Source organism: Polypterus senegalus, chromosome 14 (genome assembly GCF_016835505.1).
Source record: "Polypterus senegalus isolate Bchr_013 chromosome 14, ASM1683550v1, whole genome shotgun sequence".
NCBI lineage: Eukaryota > Metazoa > Chordata > Cladistia > Polypteriformes > Polypteridae > Polypterus > Polypterus senegalus.
Genome location: NC_053167.1, coordinates 141,156,659 through 141,170,857, shown reverse-complemented (window position 1 = coordinate 141,170,857; position 14,199 = coordinate 141,156,659). Strand labels below are relative to the sequence as shown.

General features: G+C 42.5%; 1 protein-coding gene across 1 annotated transcript in view; it reads right to left on the bottom strand.

Annotated features, from left to right (window-relative positions):
• Positions 1–13,869, bottom strand: part of LOC120515082 (cytochrome P450 2J6-like) — a 69,192-nt gene extending 55,323 nt beyond the window's left edge. Inside the window, exons 1-2 of the mRNA XM_039735805.1 lie at positions 13,251–13,869; positions 4,489–4,651 (exon numbers count right to left, since the gene is read on the bottom strand). Coding sequence (XP_039591739.1) covers positions 4,489–4,651; positions 13,251–13,457 — 370 coding nt within the window. The 5' untranslated portion in view covers positions 13,458–13,869. The remainder of the gene's footprint in view (positions 1–4,488; positions 4,652–13,250) is intronic.
• Positions 13,870–14,199: the final 330 nt, after the last annotated feature.

Below are 14,199 nucleotides of genomic sequence, written 5' to 3'. Positions count from 1 at the left end.
CTTGGGTCCCGAACACCCTCGGGGAAGCGTGCCACATGGCCGTAGTGCCGTAACTGACGCTCTCTCACAATGCAGGTCATGTGCCTCATTCGGGACTCCATGAACAACACAAAGTCAAACCAATGGTGCCCAAGGATTTTCCGGAGAGACACAGTACCAAAGAAGTCCAGTCTTTGTCTCAGGTCACTGGATAGCGTCCATGTCTCGCAACCATATAGCAAGACAGGAAGCACCAGGACTCTAAAGACTTGGACCTTCGTCCTTTTGGAGATATCAGGAGCGCCACTCACCCCTTTCCAGTGACCTCATGACCCCCCATGCTCTCCCAATCCGTCTACTGACTTCACAGGAAGAGTCACCAGAGATATGAATGTCACTGAAGGTAAGTAAACCTCTCAGTGACGAGGTCGACACTCTCTCTGCAGACACACTGCTGATGGCTGTGCCCAAGAGAGGTCATTAATGGCCTGGCTGTTGGTTTTTATCAGGACACTAGCAAGCCCAGACACTCAGACTCCTCACTCAGAGCCTCCATTGACTCCGCGAAGATCACAGCATCGTCAGCAAAGTCAAGATCCATGAATCTTTCTTCACCAACAGATGCCCCACAGCCGCTGGACCCCACGACCCTGCCCAACACCCAGTCCATACAGAGTAGGATCAAGAGCACACCGCTGATGAACCCCAGAAACAACTGGGAAAAACACAGAGGTTCTGCCTCCACTCTGCACAGCACTCACAGTACCAGTGGACAGGCCGGCCATGAAATCCAGCAACCTCGACGGGATCCCACAAACCCTCAGGATGTCCCATATTCGATGTGGCTTTTATATAAGTAACATATAAATGTTTTTTTTTTATATAAAGATCATCACAAAACATAGCTTTGCATGATGCCATGGAGAGCTTGGCATGGCCTATTCATCCTCATCTGAGTTCACCTCTGTTATAGCACGTCTTTATTTGAAAACAGCAGTGTCAGATCAGAGGCAGCGTGAATGTGACTGGGAGAATAAAACTGAATTTAAAAAAAAAAAACGCTAACTTTTACAAGTACCATACGTTTACAGCGGCTGTTACAGACGAAAATCAAATGTATGTTTATATTGTATAACATTAACAGTACAGTGTAAAGGGGATTGTGGAAGAGAGTGAAGTGAGTGGAAAAGAGTGTCAGGAGTGATTTGTGACAGACGGGTATCAGCAAGAGTGACAGTGAAGGTCTAAAGGACGGTAGTGAGACCAGCTGTGTTATATGGGCTGGAGACAGTGGCACAGGAGACAGAGCTGGAGGTGGCAGAGTTAAAGATGCTAAGATTGGCATTGGGTGTGACGAGGATGGACAGACAGATTAGAAATGAGGACATTAGAGGGTCAGCTCAGGTTGGACGGTTGGAGACAAAGTCAGAGAGGTGAGAGTGTGTTGGTTTAGATACGTGCAGAGGAGAGATGAGGGGCATATTGGGAGAAGGGTGCTAAGGATGGAGCTGACAGGGAAGAGGAGAAGAGGAAGGCCTTAATGAAGGTTTATGGATGTGGTGAGAGAAGACATGCAGGTGACGGGTGTAACAGAACAAGATGACAAGGACAGGAAGAGATGATCTGCTGTGGCAACACCTAACAGGAGCAACCAAAAGAAGAAGAAGAAGGTGTGTGTTACTATATACTATAGTGTATGTTTGTATGTGTAAGTAAATATTTAGTTATCTACAGTATCTGTTTATGGGAGAAGTGGTGGCTCTGAGCCTAGGGATCTGCACAGCAATTAGAAGGTTGCCGGTTTGAATCCTATAAAAGCCAGAAGTGACTCTACTCAATTGCAAGGCCCTTAAGCTGTAATTGCTTTATCCAGGGTATCACATTAATTTGCATCCAGCCCTGTGAACAGGTCCTCCAACTTACAGGGAAAACTTGGGGGTTGGCGGCAGGATTGGCACTCCAGCCCCCATGAAAAACATCACAGTGTTCCAGTGTGGTGCTGAGGTATCACCCGATGCATTCAGGTCCCAATCCAGGTGTTTCGTTGTGTGGTGGGTGCGGCGCATGCTCTCAACCTCTATCTATTTATGCAGTTATTTATTTAAAGAATTTCTTTAGGAGAAAGTAGGGTGAAATGACACCTTTTATTGGCCAACTAAATAGATTACCTGCGGTGGGCTGGCACTCTGCCCGGGGTTTGTTTCCTGCCTTGCGCCCTGTGTTGGCTGGGATTGGCTCCAGCAGACCCCTGTGACCCTGTAGTTAGTTTATAGTGGGTTGGATAATGGATGATGCATTAATAGATTACAAATTCAAGCTTGCCTGATGAAGGTCCTTGCCTGATGAAGGGGCCTTAGCTGTCTCGAAAGCATGCATTTGTAATCTATTTAGTTAGACAATAAAAGGTGTCATTTCATCCTACTTCTTCCTGTATAAATTTATGGCTAACACGGTACAACACTCTACTGCTAAAGACTTTCTGTAAAAAGCCAAATTTACCCCCCAATTAATGATCTATCTATCTATCTATCATATACAGTAATCCCTCGCTATATTGTGCTTCGACTTTTGCGCCTTCACTCTATCGCGGATTTTATATGTAAGCATATCTAAATATATAACGCAGATTTTTCGCTACTTCGCGGGCTCTGCGGACAATGGGTCTTTTACTTCCGGTACATGGTTCCTCAGTTGGTTTGCCCAGTTGATTTCATACAAGGGACGCTCTTGGCAGATGGCTGAGAAGCTAACCAATAAGAGCACTCAGTTAAGTTGCTGTGTGCTGATTGGCTCAGTGACGGAGTGCCGAATTCAATTCTGCTGCGTTAACCAGGAAGTGTCGTCTCGCTCATTCAGCATCAACGTGTTTCGCTGTGTAAAGAGTTCACTTTTGTGCTCTTTTGTGTTTATCTTTGTGCGTAGTCAAGCCCTTCATTGTGGCTCCAAAACGATCTGCTCCTGCTACTGCTTCAGGGGCCGTGCCCAAGCGCCAATGGAAGATGTTAACGATTGCCGAAAAGGTAAAAGTTTTGGATATGTTGAAGGAAGGGAACAGCTACACCACTGCCGGACGCCATTACAGCATCAATGAGTCCACGATTCTTTTTATTTAAAAAGGAGGAAAAGAATATAAGATCTACGGCCGCAGTGTCCTTTTAACCAGGGTGCAAAACGAGTTGTAAGTGGACGTAATAAGGCGGTAGTCTGGATGGAATCTGCTTTAGGGATTTGGATTGAAGACTGCCAGAAGAAGACCTTGAAGTCGCCTGAAGAGGCTCCTTTAGAAGAGCTGTAACGCTCTCCTTTGTTGTGCAGTAAAACTAAACTCATCGTTATCGGACAAGTCGTCGTGTCATTGTTGGTGAGTAACCATAATTAATTTTCTACTTACAGTACTTATTACATGTACGTACGTTTAGTGTCACTCTACACACATTTACTGCATACAATTTTTCTTGCATTGTACGTATTTATTGCTGGTGGCCTGTCTATCGTAATGGCTGTAACATGTGATATCAGAGACACGCGATATCTTTAAAATAATATTTAGGTTTTACTGTATATAAACAGTGTGTCTACATACATAATTTCAATGAATCCTACCTAATATCTAAGAGAATACAAAGGGTTTATGCTGTATAATTGTGCGGAAAATGTTTATAAGAGTGTGGGAGTGTTTATAAGGGCTTAAAATATATAAAAATAACCATATGAACATATGGTTTTTACTTTGCGGATTTTCACCTTTCGCAGGGGGTTCTGGAACACAACCCCCGCGATCGAGGAGGGATTACTGTATTGCATTTCACGTCTATCTATCTATCTATTATATAGTGCCTTTCATATCTATCTATCTATCTATCTATAATATATAGTGCCTTTCATATCTATCTATCTATCTATATTATATAGTGCCTTTCATATCTATCTATCTATCTATCTTGGTTGCTGTAAACTGGCACATGACTGCACTCACTTTTAGATACAAATTCAAACCGAATGCTCCACTGCTGGTTTTCTCCTTCTACCCGACTTATAAAGGCAGAAGGAGGAGCCACCAGCACTCATGTCATGATGGCCCCTCCCACATGGCACCTGAAATGGCTGCACATTCAAAGAGACAGTACATAAATGTTACCTCATACACAAACGTAACATAAAAAAAAATTGGAAAATCTTTTGAAAATGTTTTTTTCAAAAATACAAAACCAAGAAGAAGATAAATCCTGACTGTAACATAAAAGGGAGGTTGTGAGCATCGGACTGGATGACTTCACATGGGGATTATGTGATACTAGTAAAGTGACATTGTTACTATCATTTGATGTTGTCCAGCATTGGTCACCATTGTCAACTATATAAGAAAGTTTGCTATCTTTGTTCTGCATGAGAACAAGAGATAAAAAAAAAAATTCTTGCCAAATTCTACAAACTGCAACCATTGACTCTGGGTGTGTACAGCACTTTGAATTCAGACATGATTAACGGGACAGAGAAGCAGCTGAGTACCTTGACACTTGTTGATCCGTTCAAACAGAGGGGCCGCAGGTCGGCTGGTCAGAGCATCCGTCTGAGTGACCAGGAGATCCTTCACAGTCTTGTAGCCATTGACAAATACGGTTGTCTCTCCTCCCAGTCTCAGGCTAAAGACGTCACCATATTCCTCTGCAAGCTGACAGACATTAAGAGTGAAGGACATTAGAACAGTAGTAAAGAGAACAGGCCCATTGGCCCAACGATGTCTTCATCCTCTTCACAGAGATTGTTCAAAGTAACAATAAACATTTGAAGGTTCACCACAGTACTTTTAATTCATGTGCCACGTTTAAGCCCCGACTTATGTTTTACATTTCTGTTTTTGTCTGTTTATTTTTAATTTATTAATAACTATCATTTGTGTTCATTTTGTTTTTCGTTTGTTATTTGTTCAATTACTTGTTCTAGTTCAATTGTGTTTAGCTTGTCTATTAATTAATTGCTATGTACATAAACTCCTTTTCTGTTGTTCCTTGTGTTTTGCCTCACCCAGGAGGTGAGGCCACCATTGCCTCACTGCTAAGGAAACGCCTCCAGCCTAGAAAAGGATGCTGGGAAAGCGAGTTCCTTGTGTTGACTCGAATGTGTTTTAGCGGAGGAGAGTTTTGTATTCTCAGTGCTGCCCTAATTTCGATTTACGTGGTTTGCTGGAAATATTCGCCTGTCTTTGAATTTTGATTATTGGATATTAGTATTGGGGACTTGGTCATTGTGGACTAATATTTAGGAAAATTATTTTGCTTTGTTATACTTTTCAGCATTTTGTTATTTTTTTTTTTCCAGTTTGGTCAATAAATTATTTTTCTCAAGCCAGGGCTTGAAGGTAATCCCTTCCCTTTAGGACATTTTGAATATTTTCTTTAGTTTAGCACTTCTGACACCAAATCCATATTTGGCACAGCAAGCCATTGCCTGGGATTGAGTTTTATCTGCTCAGGTTAGTAAGGGGTCGTCTCCTTTTTGGCAGGCCTCACACCTTTTGGTCATTTTAGAATGTGTAACTCATTCACCATGTCTCTTTGCTTCTTGTGTGAAGAAACATTTTCTAACATTTGAGCAAAATTGACCCTTAATGAGTTTTGAAATGAGCCCCGTCTTCTTGTTGAGCTCATTTTAAAGTAACAGATGGTATGTCACCTCTTAATCTCCTTTGGGCAGGAATCAAAGCCAAAAAAAGGTTCAATCCTCCACAGCCCAAGTGGCTACTTAGCTGGCCGGCTACGACTTACTCCGGGCCAAATGGACTTTGCCTTAAAAATTCTCCATTGGGGTGATTACTGTAAACCCCTGGATTGAAAAGAGATAGGAGGCAAAAGGAGGATTTATTCACAAAAACAGAAAAATGGATCTAATGCTCAGAAGAGCAAGAAAGAAAAGAGGCAAAAAGAGGAAATGTGAACATCAACCAGTGACAATACAAAATTCTAAATTATAATTCTGAATTAAAAGAAAAGAAGAGTCCAAATAAGCAGAAAAATCTAATATAAACAGCAACAATAAAAATCCAAACTCCACTAAAGTACATTTCAATGAACCGCAAGGGACTCCACTTAAAAGCCTTACTTTTACGGAGCTGTGGGCGGCTCCCTAGTAGTGATGGACAGGATAATCCCTCCTCTCACCCCCAAAACACAGGAACATTTAAAGAAATATTGAATAAATTCAATGTTAAACTTGATAAAAATATTAACACATGAAACATAACAACTAAACGATAAGTGAAGAAAATGATATGAAGAAAAATAATTACAATAAGTGACTCAGACTTAAAAATTCAACAATAAAAGGCAAAGAAACTTAATATAAACCTAAACTTATCATGATTGCAGAGAGTTACAAATTTCATCCTACTTCAGTACGTTTTTCTGGTCTTTATCCCGGACTTATTCTTGGTTTGGTTTATCATAGGAACATTTTGTTTCCTTTAGAGTTTCGTTCACTTTATTTAACATCTTACAAATATCTCAACGGTATTTTGCTTTGTTAGGTCCGGCGCCATTTTGGAACACATGGTTGGTTGTTAGGGGCGTGTCTTTGGAGGTCATGTGGCATGACATCACCCATGCTACACTCTAGAAGCCGGTGCCGTGGATATGTCCGACAGCATGGATTGTTCTTTAAAAACTATTGCAAGTTTAGCAAGCTTTCAGTTTATAGTTTGAAAATCTGCTTTTTCAGTATTGATGTTTTTTTTCTTATTTTGCCTATCTTCTGGTAATGTCTGCCAGTTTTTTTTTCTTGCCTTTCCCATAAAGAATACAATTTATTTATTTACATGAGATTTCTAACCATCCATCTGTTTTCTGCCCCTTATCTCTGTCCAAGTTATGGGGTTAGCAGTCTAAGCAGTGACACCCTGCCCTGATCCTCCCTTTTCCCACCACCTACTCCAGCTCCTACAGAGGGTACTCAGGTGATCTCAAGACAGCCGAGAGATAACGGGAGACCCAATGTCATCAAATGACAGAAGAGGGCGCAGGAACAGAATCCACAGCAGGGTTTATTTTTAGGAAGTCACTGCGCACTGGAGAGGTTCTGAAGGACTGGAAAATCATCCCATTTTATAAAAGGGTGACAGGGCAAATCCAAGCAACTGTAGGCCAGTAAGCTTAACATGAAACATCACAGGAAAATTAATGGAAGGAATTATTAAGGGTAAGATTGAGCAACACATGGCAAGGACAGGACAGTCAGCGTGGGGTCAGAAGAGGGAGGTCGTGTTTTACTAACAGGCTGGAATTCTATGAGGAGGCAACAAAAGGAGATGACCAAAGTGGAGCTTATGAGATTATTTATCTGGACTTTCAGAAAGCATTTGATAAGGTGCCACATGAGAGGGTGGGCATCAAACTAAAAGAAGTGGGAGTTCAGGGTGATGTTTTTAGATGGGTGCAGAATTGGCTCAGACACAGGAAGCAAAGGGTGATGGTGTGAGGAACCTCATCAGAACTGGCTGATGTTAAGAGTGGTGACCAGCAGGGGTCAGTGCTAGGGCCGCTACTATTTTTAATTTATATGACTGATTTAGATAGGAATGTAACGAACAAGCTAGTTAAGTTTGCAGGCTCCATTGTAGGCACGGAGCTGGACAGTTTGACATCCGTGGCAGAGCGACGGGCGCTGAGCAGACTCCTGCCAGTCATGGAGAATCCACTGCATCCACTGAACAGGATCATCTCCAGACAGAGGAGCAGCTTCAGAGACAGACTGCTGTCACCATCCTGCTCCACTGACAGACTGAGGAGACCCCACACTATGCGACTCTTCAATTCCACCCGGGGGTGTAAACGTTAACATTATACAAAGTTATTGTCTGTTATACCAGCATTGTTATCACTCTTTAATTTAATATTGTTATTATCAGTATGCTGCTGCTGGAGTATGTGAATTTCCCCTTGGGATTAATAAAGTATATATCTATCTATCTATTATATAGTGCTTTTTATATCTATCTATTATATAGTGCCTTTCATATCTATCTATCTATTATATAGTGCCTTTCATATCTATCTATATATCTATCATATAGTGCCTTACATCTATCTGTCTATCTATCATATAGTGCCTTACATCTATCTATCTATTATATAGTGCCTTTCATATCTATCTATCCATTATATAGTGCCTTATCTATCTATCTCTTCTCGGTACTCAAATGTGCCACTTGGTGCCCATGGCCCACCTGCCAAGTTATAGTGCCTGCCTAAGGTAAAGTCATCCCTGATGGAGGATCGCAGGAATTGTGGGAAAGAGGGGTCCTTTAATCGGATTAGCACTATTTGAGCTGTGGAATGGCCAATTGGGGGAGGCAGCTTGATGAATGAGGTCTCCCGGACTCTAAACAAATCCAAATCATATTATGTGATATCATCTACTGCTAAATTCTACTTTGTACTTCTAAAATGTTTATTTTTATACTGCATTGAGGATTAGTTCTGTTCTGTGTATTGTATTGTATTGTATTGTATTGTATTGACCCCCTACTTTTGACACCCACTGCACACCCAAACCTACCTGGAAAGGGGTCGCTCTCTGAACTGCCTTTCCTGAGGTTTCTTCCATTTTTTCCCTACAAAGGTTTTCTTGTCTTCTTCGAGAGTCAATGCTGGGGGGCTGTCAAGAGGGAGGGCCTGTTAAAGCCCATTGCTGCACTTCCTGTGGTCTATTTAAAAATATAATGTATTGTATTGCATTGTATGAGGACATTAGAGGGTCAGCTCAGGTTGGACGGTTGGGAGAGGGGCGAGATTGCATTGGTTTGGACATGTGCAGAGGAGAGATGCTGGGTATACTGGGAGAAGGATATTAAGGATAGAGCTGCCAGGGAAGAGAAAATGAGGAAGGCCTAAGAGAAGGTTTATGGATGTGGTGAGAGAGGACATGCAGGTGATGGGTGTGACAGAACAAGATGACGAGGACAGAAAGATATGGAAGAAGATGATCTGCTGTGGCATCCCCTAACGGGATCAGCTGAAAGAAGAAGAAAAAGTGTCACTACACTGGGGCATTGGGGACCCACTTTCACAACACAGGGTAAGCGCCCCCTGCTGGCCTCTTCAACACCTCTGTTAGCAGCAACCCAAGCTTTTCCTAGATGGTCACCCATCCAAGTGCTGGCCAGGTCTTCAACAGGCTTAGCATCAGGTGGATGGCCTCTTCTGAAGCACATGTGAAGGGGAATAAAATCAAAGAACATCCAGGGGGTGAAAGAAGCACAATTAGAAATGAGATAAGAAGTCTCGCAAGGCTATGGCACTCCTTTCGGTGGCATCGCCGGGAAAAAAAATGGAGAGAGGATGATATTGTGAATAGTCTCATGTGTTAGAGGCACAGGTTTGAGGGGGTCTTGTGTCTGGATGACCAGCTCTGTGCCCGGGTCTGCCAGCAAAGGCATTGTGCCCACCAGCAGTAATCCAGCACAGAAAGAGCTAACATAAAAAATGTATGTATGGGCTTAGTTTATTCTAAATGTGAAATCCAAACAAAAAACAACTATACGACAAACCCTAACCCTAATCAATGAGTCAATAAATAAGTAATGCGCTGAGCCTAAGACAACTGCATCAGAAGGCAGGAGAAGATGAGTGAAGTGCGGCACAAAAACCCCAATGGAGTGTACGAAATGTCAGCTTCTTCTGTGCCAAGTGGTACACAGAACTTGTTTCAAGGACTTGCATGAAATATACAGTGGTGTGAAAAACTATTTGCCCCCTTCCTGATTTCTTATTCTTTTGCATGTTTGTCACACAAAATGTTTCTGATCATCAAACACATTTAACCATTAGTCAAATATAACACAAGTAAACACAAGATGCAGTTTTTAAAATGATGGTTTTTATTATTTAGGGAGAAAAAAAAATCCAACACTACATGGCCCTGTGTGAAAAAGTAATTGCCCCCATGTTAAAAAAGAACCTAACTGTGGCGTATCACACCTGAGTTCAATTTCCTGATTACTGCCACACCTGTTTCAGTCAAGAAATCACTTCAATAGGAGCTGCCTGACACAGAGAAGTAGACCAAAAGCACCTCAAAAGCTAGACATCATGCCAAGATCCAAAGAAATTCAGGAACAAATGAGAACAGAAGTAATTGAGATCTATCAGTCTGGTAAAGGTTATAAAGCCATTTCTAAAGCTTTGGGACTTCAGCGAACCACAGTGAGAGCCATTATCCACAAATGGCAAAAACATGGAACAGTGGTGAACCTTTCCAGGAGTGGCCGGCCGACCAAAATGACCCCAAGAGCGCAGAGACGACTCATCCGAGAGGTCACAAAAGACCCCAGGACAACATCTAAAGAACTGCAGGCCTCACTTGCCTCAATTAAGGTCAGTGTTCACGACTCCACCATAAGAAACAGACTGGGCAAAAACGGCCTGCATGGCAGATTTCCAAGACACAAACCACTGTTAAGCAAAAAGAACATTAGGGCTCGTCTCAATTTTGCTAAGAAACATCTCAATGATTGCCAAGACTTTTGGGAAAATACCTTGTGGACTGATGAGACAAAAGTTGAACTTTTTGGAAGGCAAATGTCCCGTTACATCTGGCGTAAAAAGAACACAACATTTCAGAAAAAGAACATCATACCAACAGTAAAACATGGTGGTGGTAGTGTGGTGGTCTGGGGTTGTTTTGCTGCTTCAGGACCTGGAAGGCTTGGTGTGATAGATGGAACCATGAATTTTACTGTCTACCAAAAAATCCTGAAGGAGAATGTCCGGCCATCTGTTCGTCAACTCAAGCTGAAGCGATCTTGGGTGCTGCAACAGGACAATGACCCAAAACACACCAGCAAATCCACCTCTGAATGGCTGAAGAAAAACAAAATGAAGACTTTGGAGTGGCCTAGTCAAAGTCCTGACCTGAATCCAATTGAGATGCTATGGCATGACCTTAAAAAGGCGCTTCATGCTAGAAAACCCTCAAATAAAGCTGAATTACAACAATTCTGCAAAGATGAGTGGGCCAAAATTCCTCCAGAGCGACGTAAAAGACTCATTGCAAGTTATCACAAACGCTTGATTGCAGTTATTGCTGCTAAGGGTGGCCCAACCAGTTATTAGGTTCAGGGGGCAATTACTTTTTCACACAGGGCCATGTAGGTTTGGATTTTTTTTTCTCACTAAATAATCAAAACCATCATTTAAAAACTGCATTTTGTGTTTACTTGTGTTATATTTGACTAATGGTTAAATGTGTTTGATGATCAGAAACATTTTGTGTGACAAACATGCAAAAGAATAAGAAATCGGGAAGGGGGCAAATAGTTTTTCACACCACTGTAATTTTGAAAGTAAAGGTTTAGAGAGTCCTTTATTATATGCATATAGTTCCAAATTGTTTACTTGTTGCCTCACAGTAATATTTCCCCATGAGTTTAGCAAAATTATCGAATCTAATATAAAATGTTTATATGTATTTTTGTTTTCTAAAAAATAAAAAATATACATAAACTGCAAATGCAATGCTTGTTTAGGTGGTAGAGACTAAAACGTTCTCCACAAGTGACACAATGTATTCAAACGTGGGGGGGCACCTGGTGCCAAACAGTCTAACTTTGCAATGCTGCGGCACCTGCCATCTAAACTAACAGCTGACAGATTGGGGCACCAGAGACACTGGACTGCAGGGCTGTGCCTCATAAAACGTCTTTGTGATGTCCTGTAAAAGCCACTTTTTCTTTTTTGCAGAGAAATCCCTAAAGCAACAAATTTATTTTGCGTTTTATTTAGTTGGTGTAAACCAAATTTATCTACAGTATTCCAATATATGGTTTCTGTTAAAAACTTGAAGTGTTGTACTCGCCATGCTTCAGCCACTTGCAGCTCCTTTATTACAATCGACAAGTAACAGCAGTTTATATTTTTGGGTATGTAATTTAGGTGCAATCATGCCAAAAAATGCCGTTAATGCATAACGGGTTCTTTGAATTTGCACCCCGGCACTTTACCTTCTATTTCTGAATTCCTCGGTGCAACGCTTTCTCACGCGCGAATTAACTCTGCCCTCTTGTGGTTGTAAATGAAAGTGTCGTCGACACCGGCAAGGTCAGAAAATGAATAGATTTTTTTTTTTTTCTTCAGACATCTTAATTGACTAATACTTTTAAAACAAGGGTGCAACACACCGTTTTCACGTGGGTTTTCGAGTGAGTTTTTTTTGCAAATATCGGTGCCCTTCAATCGGCGATGTACTCACGCCCACCCTGCTGTCTCTAAAGAGTTGCGCGCGCACTTTTACTTTTATAACCGTCACCCAGTGGGTTAGGCGTTCACTCAGTATCATCAGAGTTCAACAAACGGGAGTTGGTGTGAACGCCCCCCTTAACTTTCATAACAGGCGGTCGCCTATGTCGCTTAATGGATGAACTGGAACTGGCTGTCAGAAACTTGCTGCGCCCGTTTGCCGATCTGTTGAACAACAGTAATTTTAATGGGGGCACAAGTCATTGCAGACGACGCCTTGCATTGGGCCCCATAAAGAGCTTCGCTAATTATAAAGTGACCGTATAGTCTCCGAAGTCGCGGACGACAGCACTTTGTCTTTAAAAGTAAACGGCCCAGATTTTCGTTCTTCCAAAACGGGACATCTCCCTAATTCCAACGAGTATGACAGACGCAGATCAGAGCGAAGAACATATGTTTCCCATGTTGTTTCAGGAGCTTTGCAGATATGTACATTAGATCGAATAGAGGGGCGGGGGCCCGGTCTCCTTGAAGTTTAGCCTGATTAAAAACGAGGGGAAATGGGACATTTAGATAGATTAGATAGAACTGCACGCAATGCATAAAAGGGTTTGCCCCCCATACTCGGCATTAAGTGCGCGGTTTATACACAAAGGAAAACCATTTGCGCTACCGAAGGGGATCGATCATCTCGAATCCCCCCACCATATAAATCTAATAATACCGACTCCCTGCTTCGGATAACGTTCAGTTCGCCTAGAGCTCCTCCACCTGGACTGCTGATAATCCGTACACTTCACAAACTTTGGGCAGTTTAAACCAGATTTGTGAATGCATTGCTGGACTGGAGCCATGACCGCGTCGCTGACTTTAAAAGGAATGCAGAAATAATAAAGGCGGTCGCTAATCCGTGCACCGGTTCTTCAAGTCTTGGCTCACATCTGTAACAGGAGAAGCGGTTTAAGACTCGCAAGCCTCCATTCAATCAAAGCGCTAATCAGTCAGCCCCCCCCCTTTATTATTCACAATGAAGGCGCTGCTCACCTTTCCAATGTAAACGTGGGTCTGTTTGGAGTCGAGACTGAAAACATTTCCTAAAAATGGCAGCCCCAGCGGACTTGGAGGAAAGTTCTTCGGCGATCTGTGTTTGATATAATCGGATAACAATAAAAAGATGAAGACGAACACGAGCAGAGAGGTCATGTCCAGATTCTCCCAAACGCATCCGGACAGGAGTCGCAGAAAAGCCATGGCGGAGTCCTCGGGTCTCGTAGTCCGCAGCGCCGATTTTTACACGCGACGCTCCAAACGCCAGATTATCCAACTAGGAAGCAGAGCTCCGTTATCAATTCAGCGCCGTCTCCGCCCGTTCGAAGCTCAGTGCTTGTTTACACACACGTCGACATTCTAAGGAGGGCGTCTTGTTACGGCACCCGAAGTAATTCGAGATAATAAACCACTAAACTGGTAAAATCTCAGGAAAGGTTTGCCCATACAGACGAGGGTACAGCAGCTACGGCGCGTGCCAACATCTGCTGAATCTGAACATAATGGAATATATTTGGTCGGGGACGGCACGGTGGCGCAGTGGGTAGTAGTGATCGGCCGCTCGATACTCGGGTTTCGACACTGTGTCGAACTATCGAAGCACCGCTTCGAGGCTTGCTTCAAATGCGCCCGTCACGTGATTTTGAGCACGCTAGCGTAATGACGTCATTGATATCTGCGCAGTCAGCAGTCGATTTGGTCAGTAACTAGACTACTGAAGTGCTTTGGTTCAAAGCGTAAAAGCGGTTGTCTGTGCTATATTGATAAAATTCGCTAACCCGAGTTCAAATCCTAGTTGGAGCTCGCATATGTTGAAATAAGGATTTTGTATAAAACAGTTAAGTAGTACTTGTTTGAAAGTTAACAAATATATTTTGGAGGCATTATGAACGATTTACATGGGGCACCTTTTTCCTCGGTGTGGAATTGTGTCCACCAAGAATCT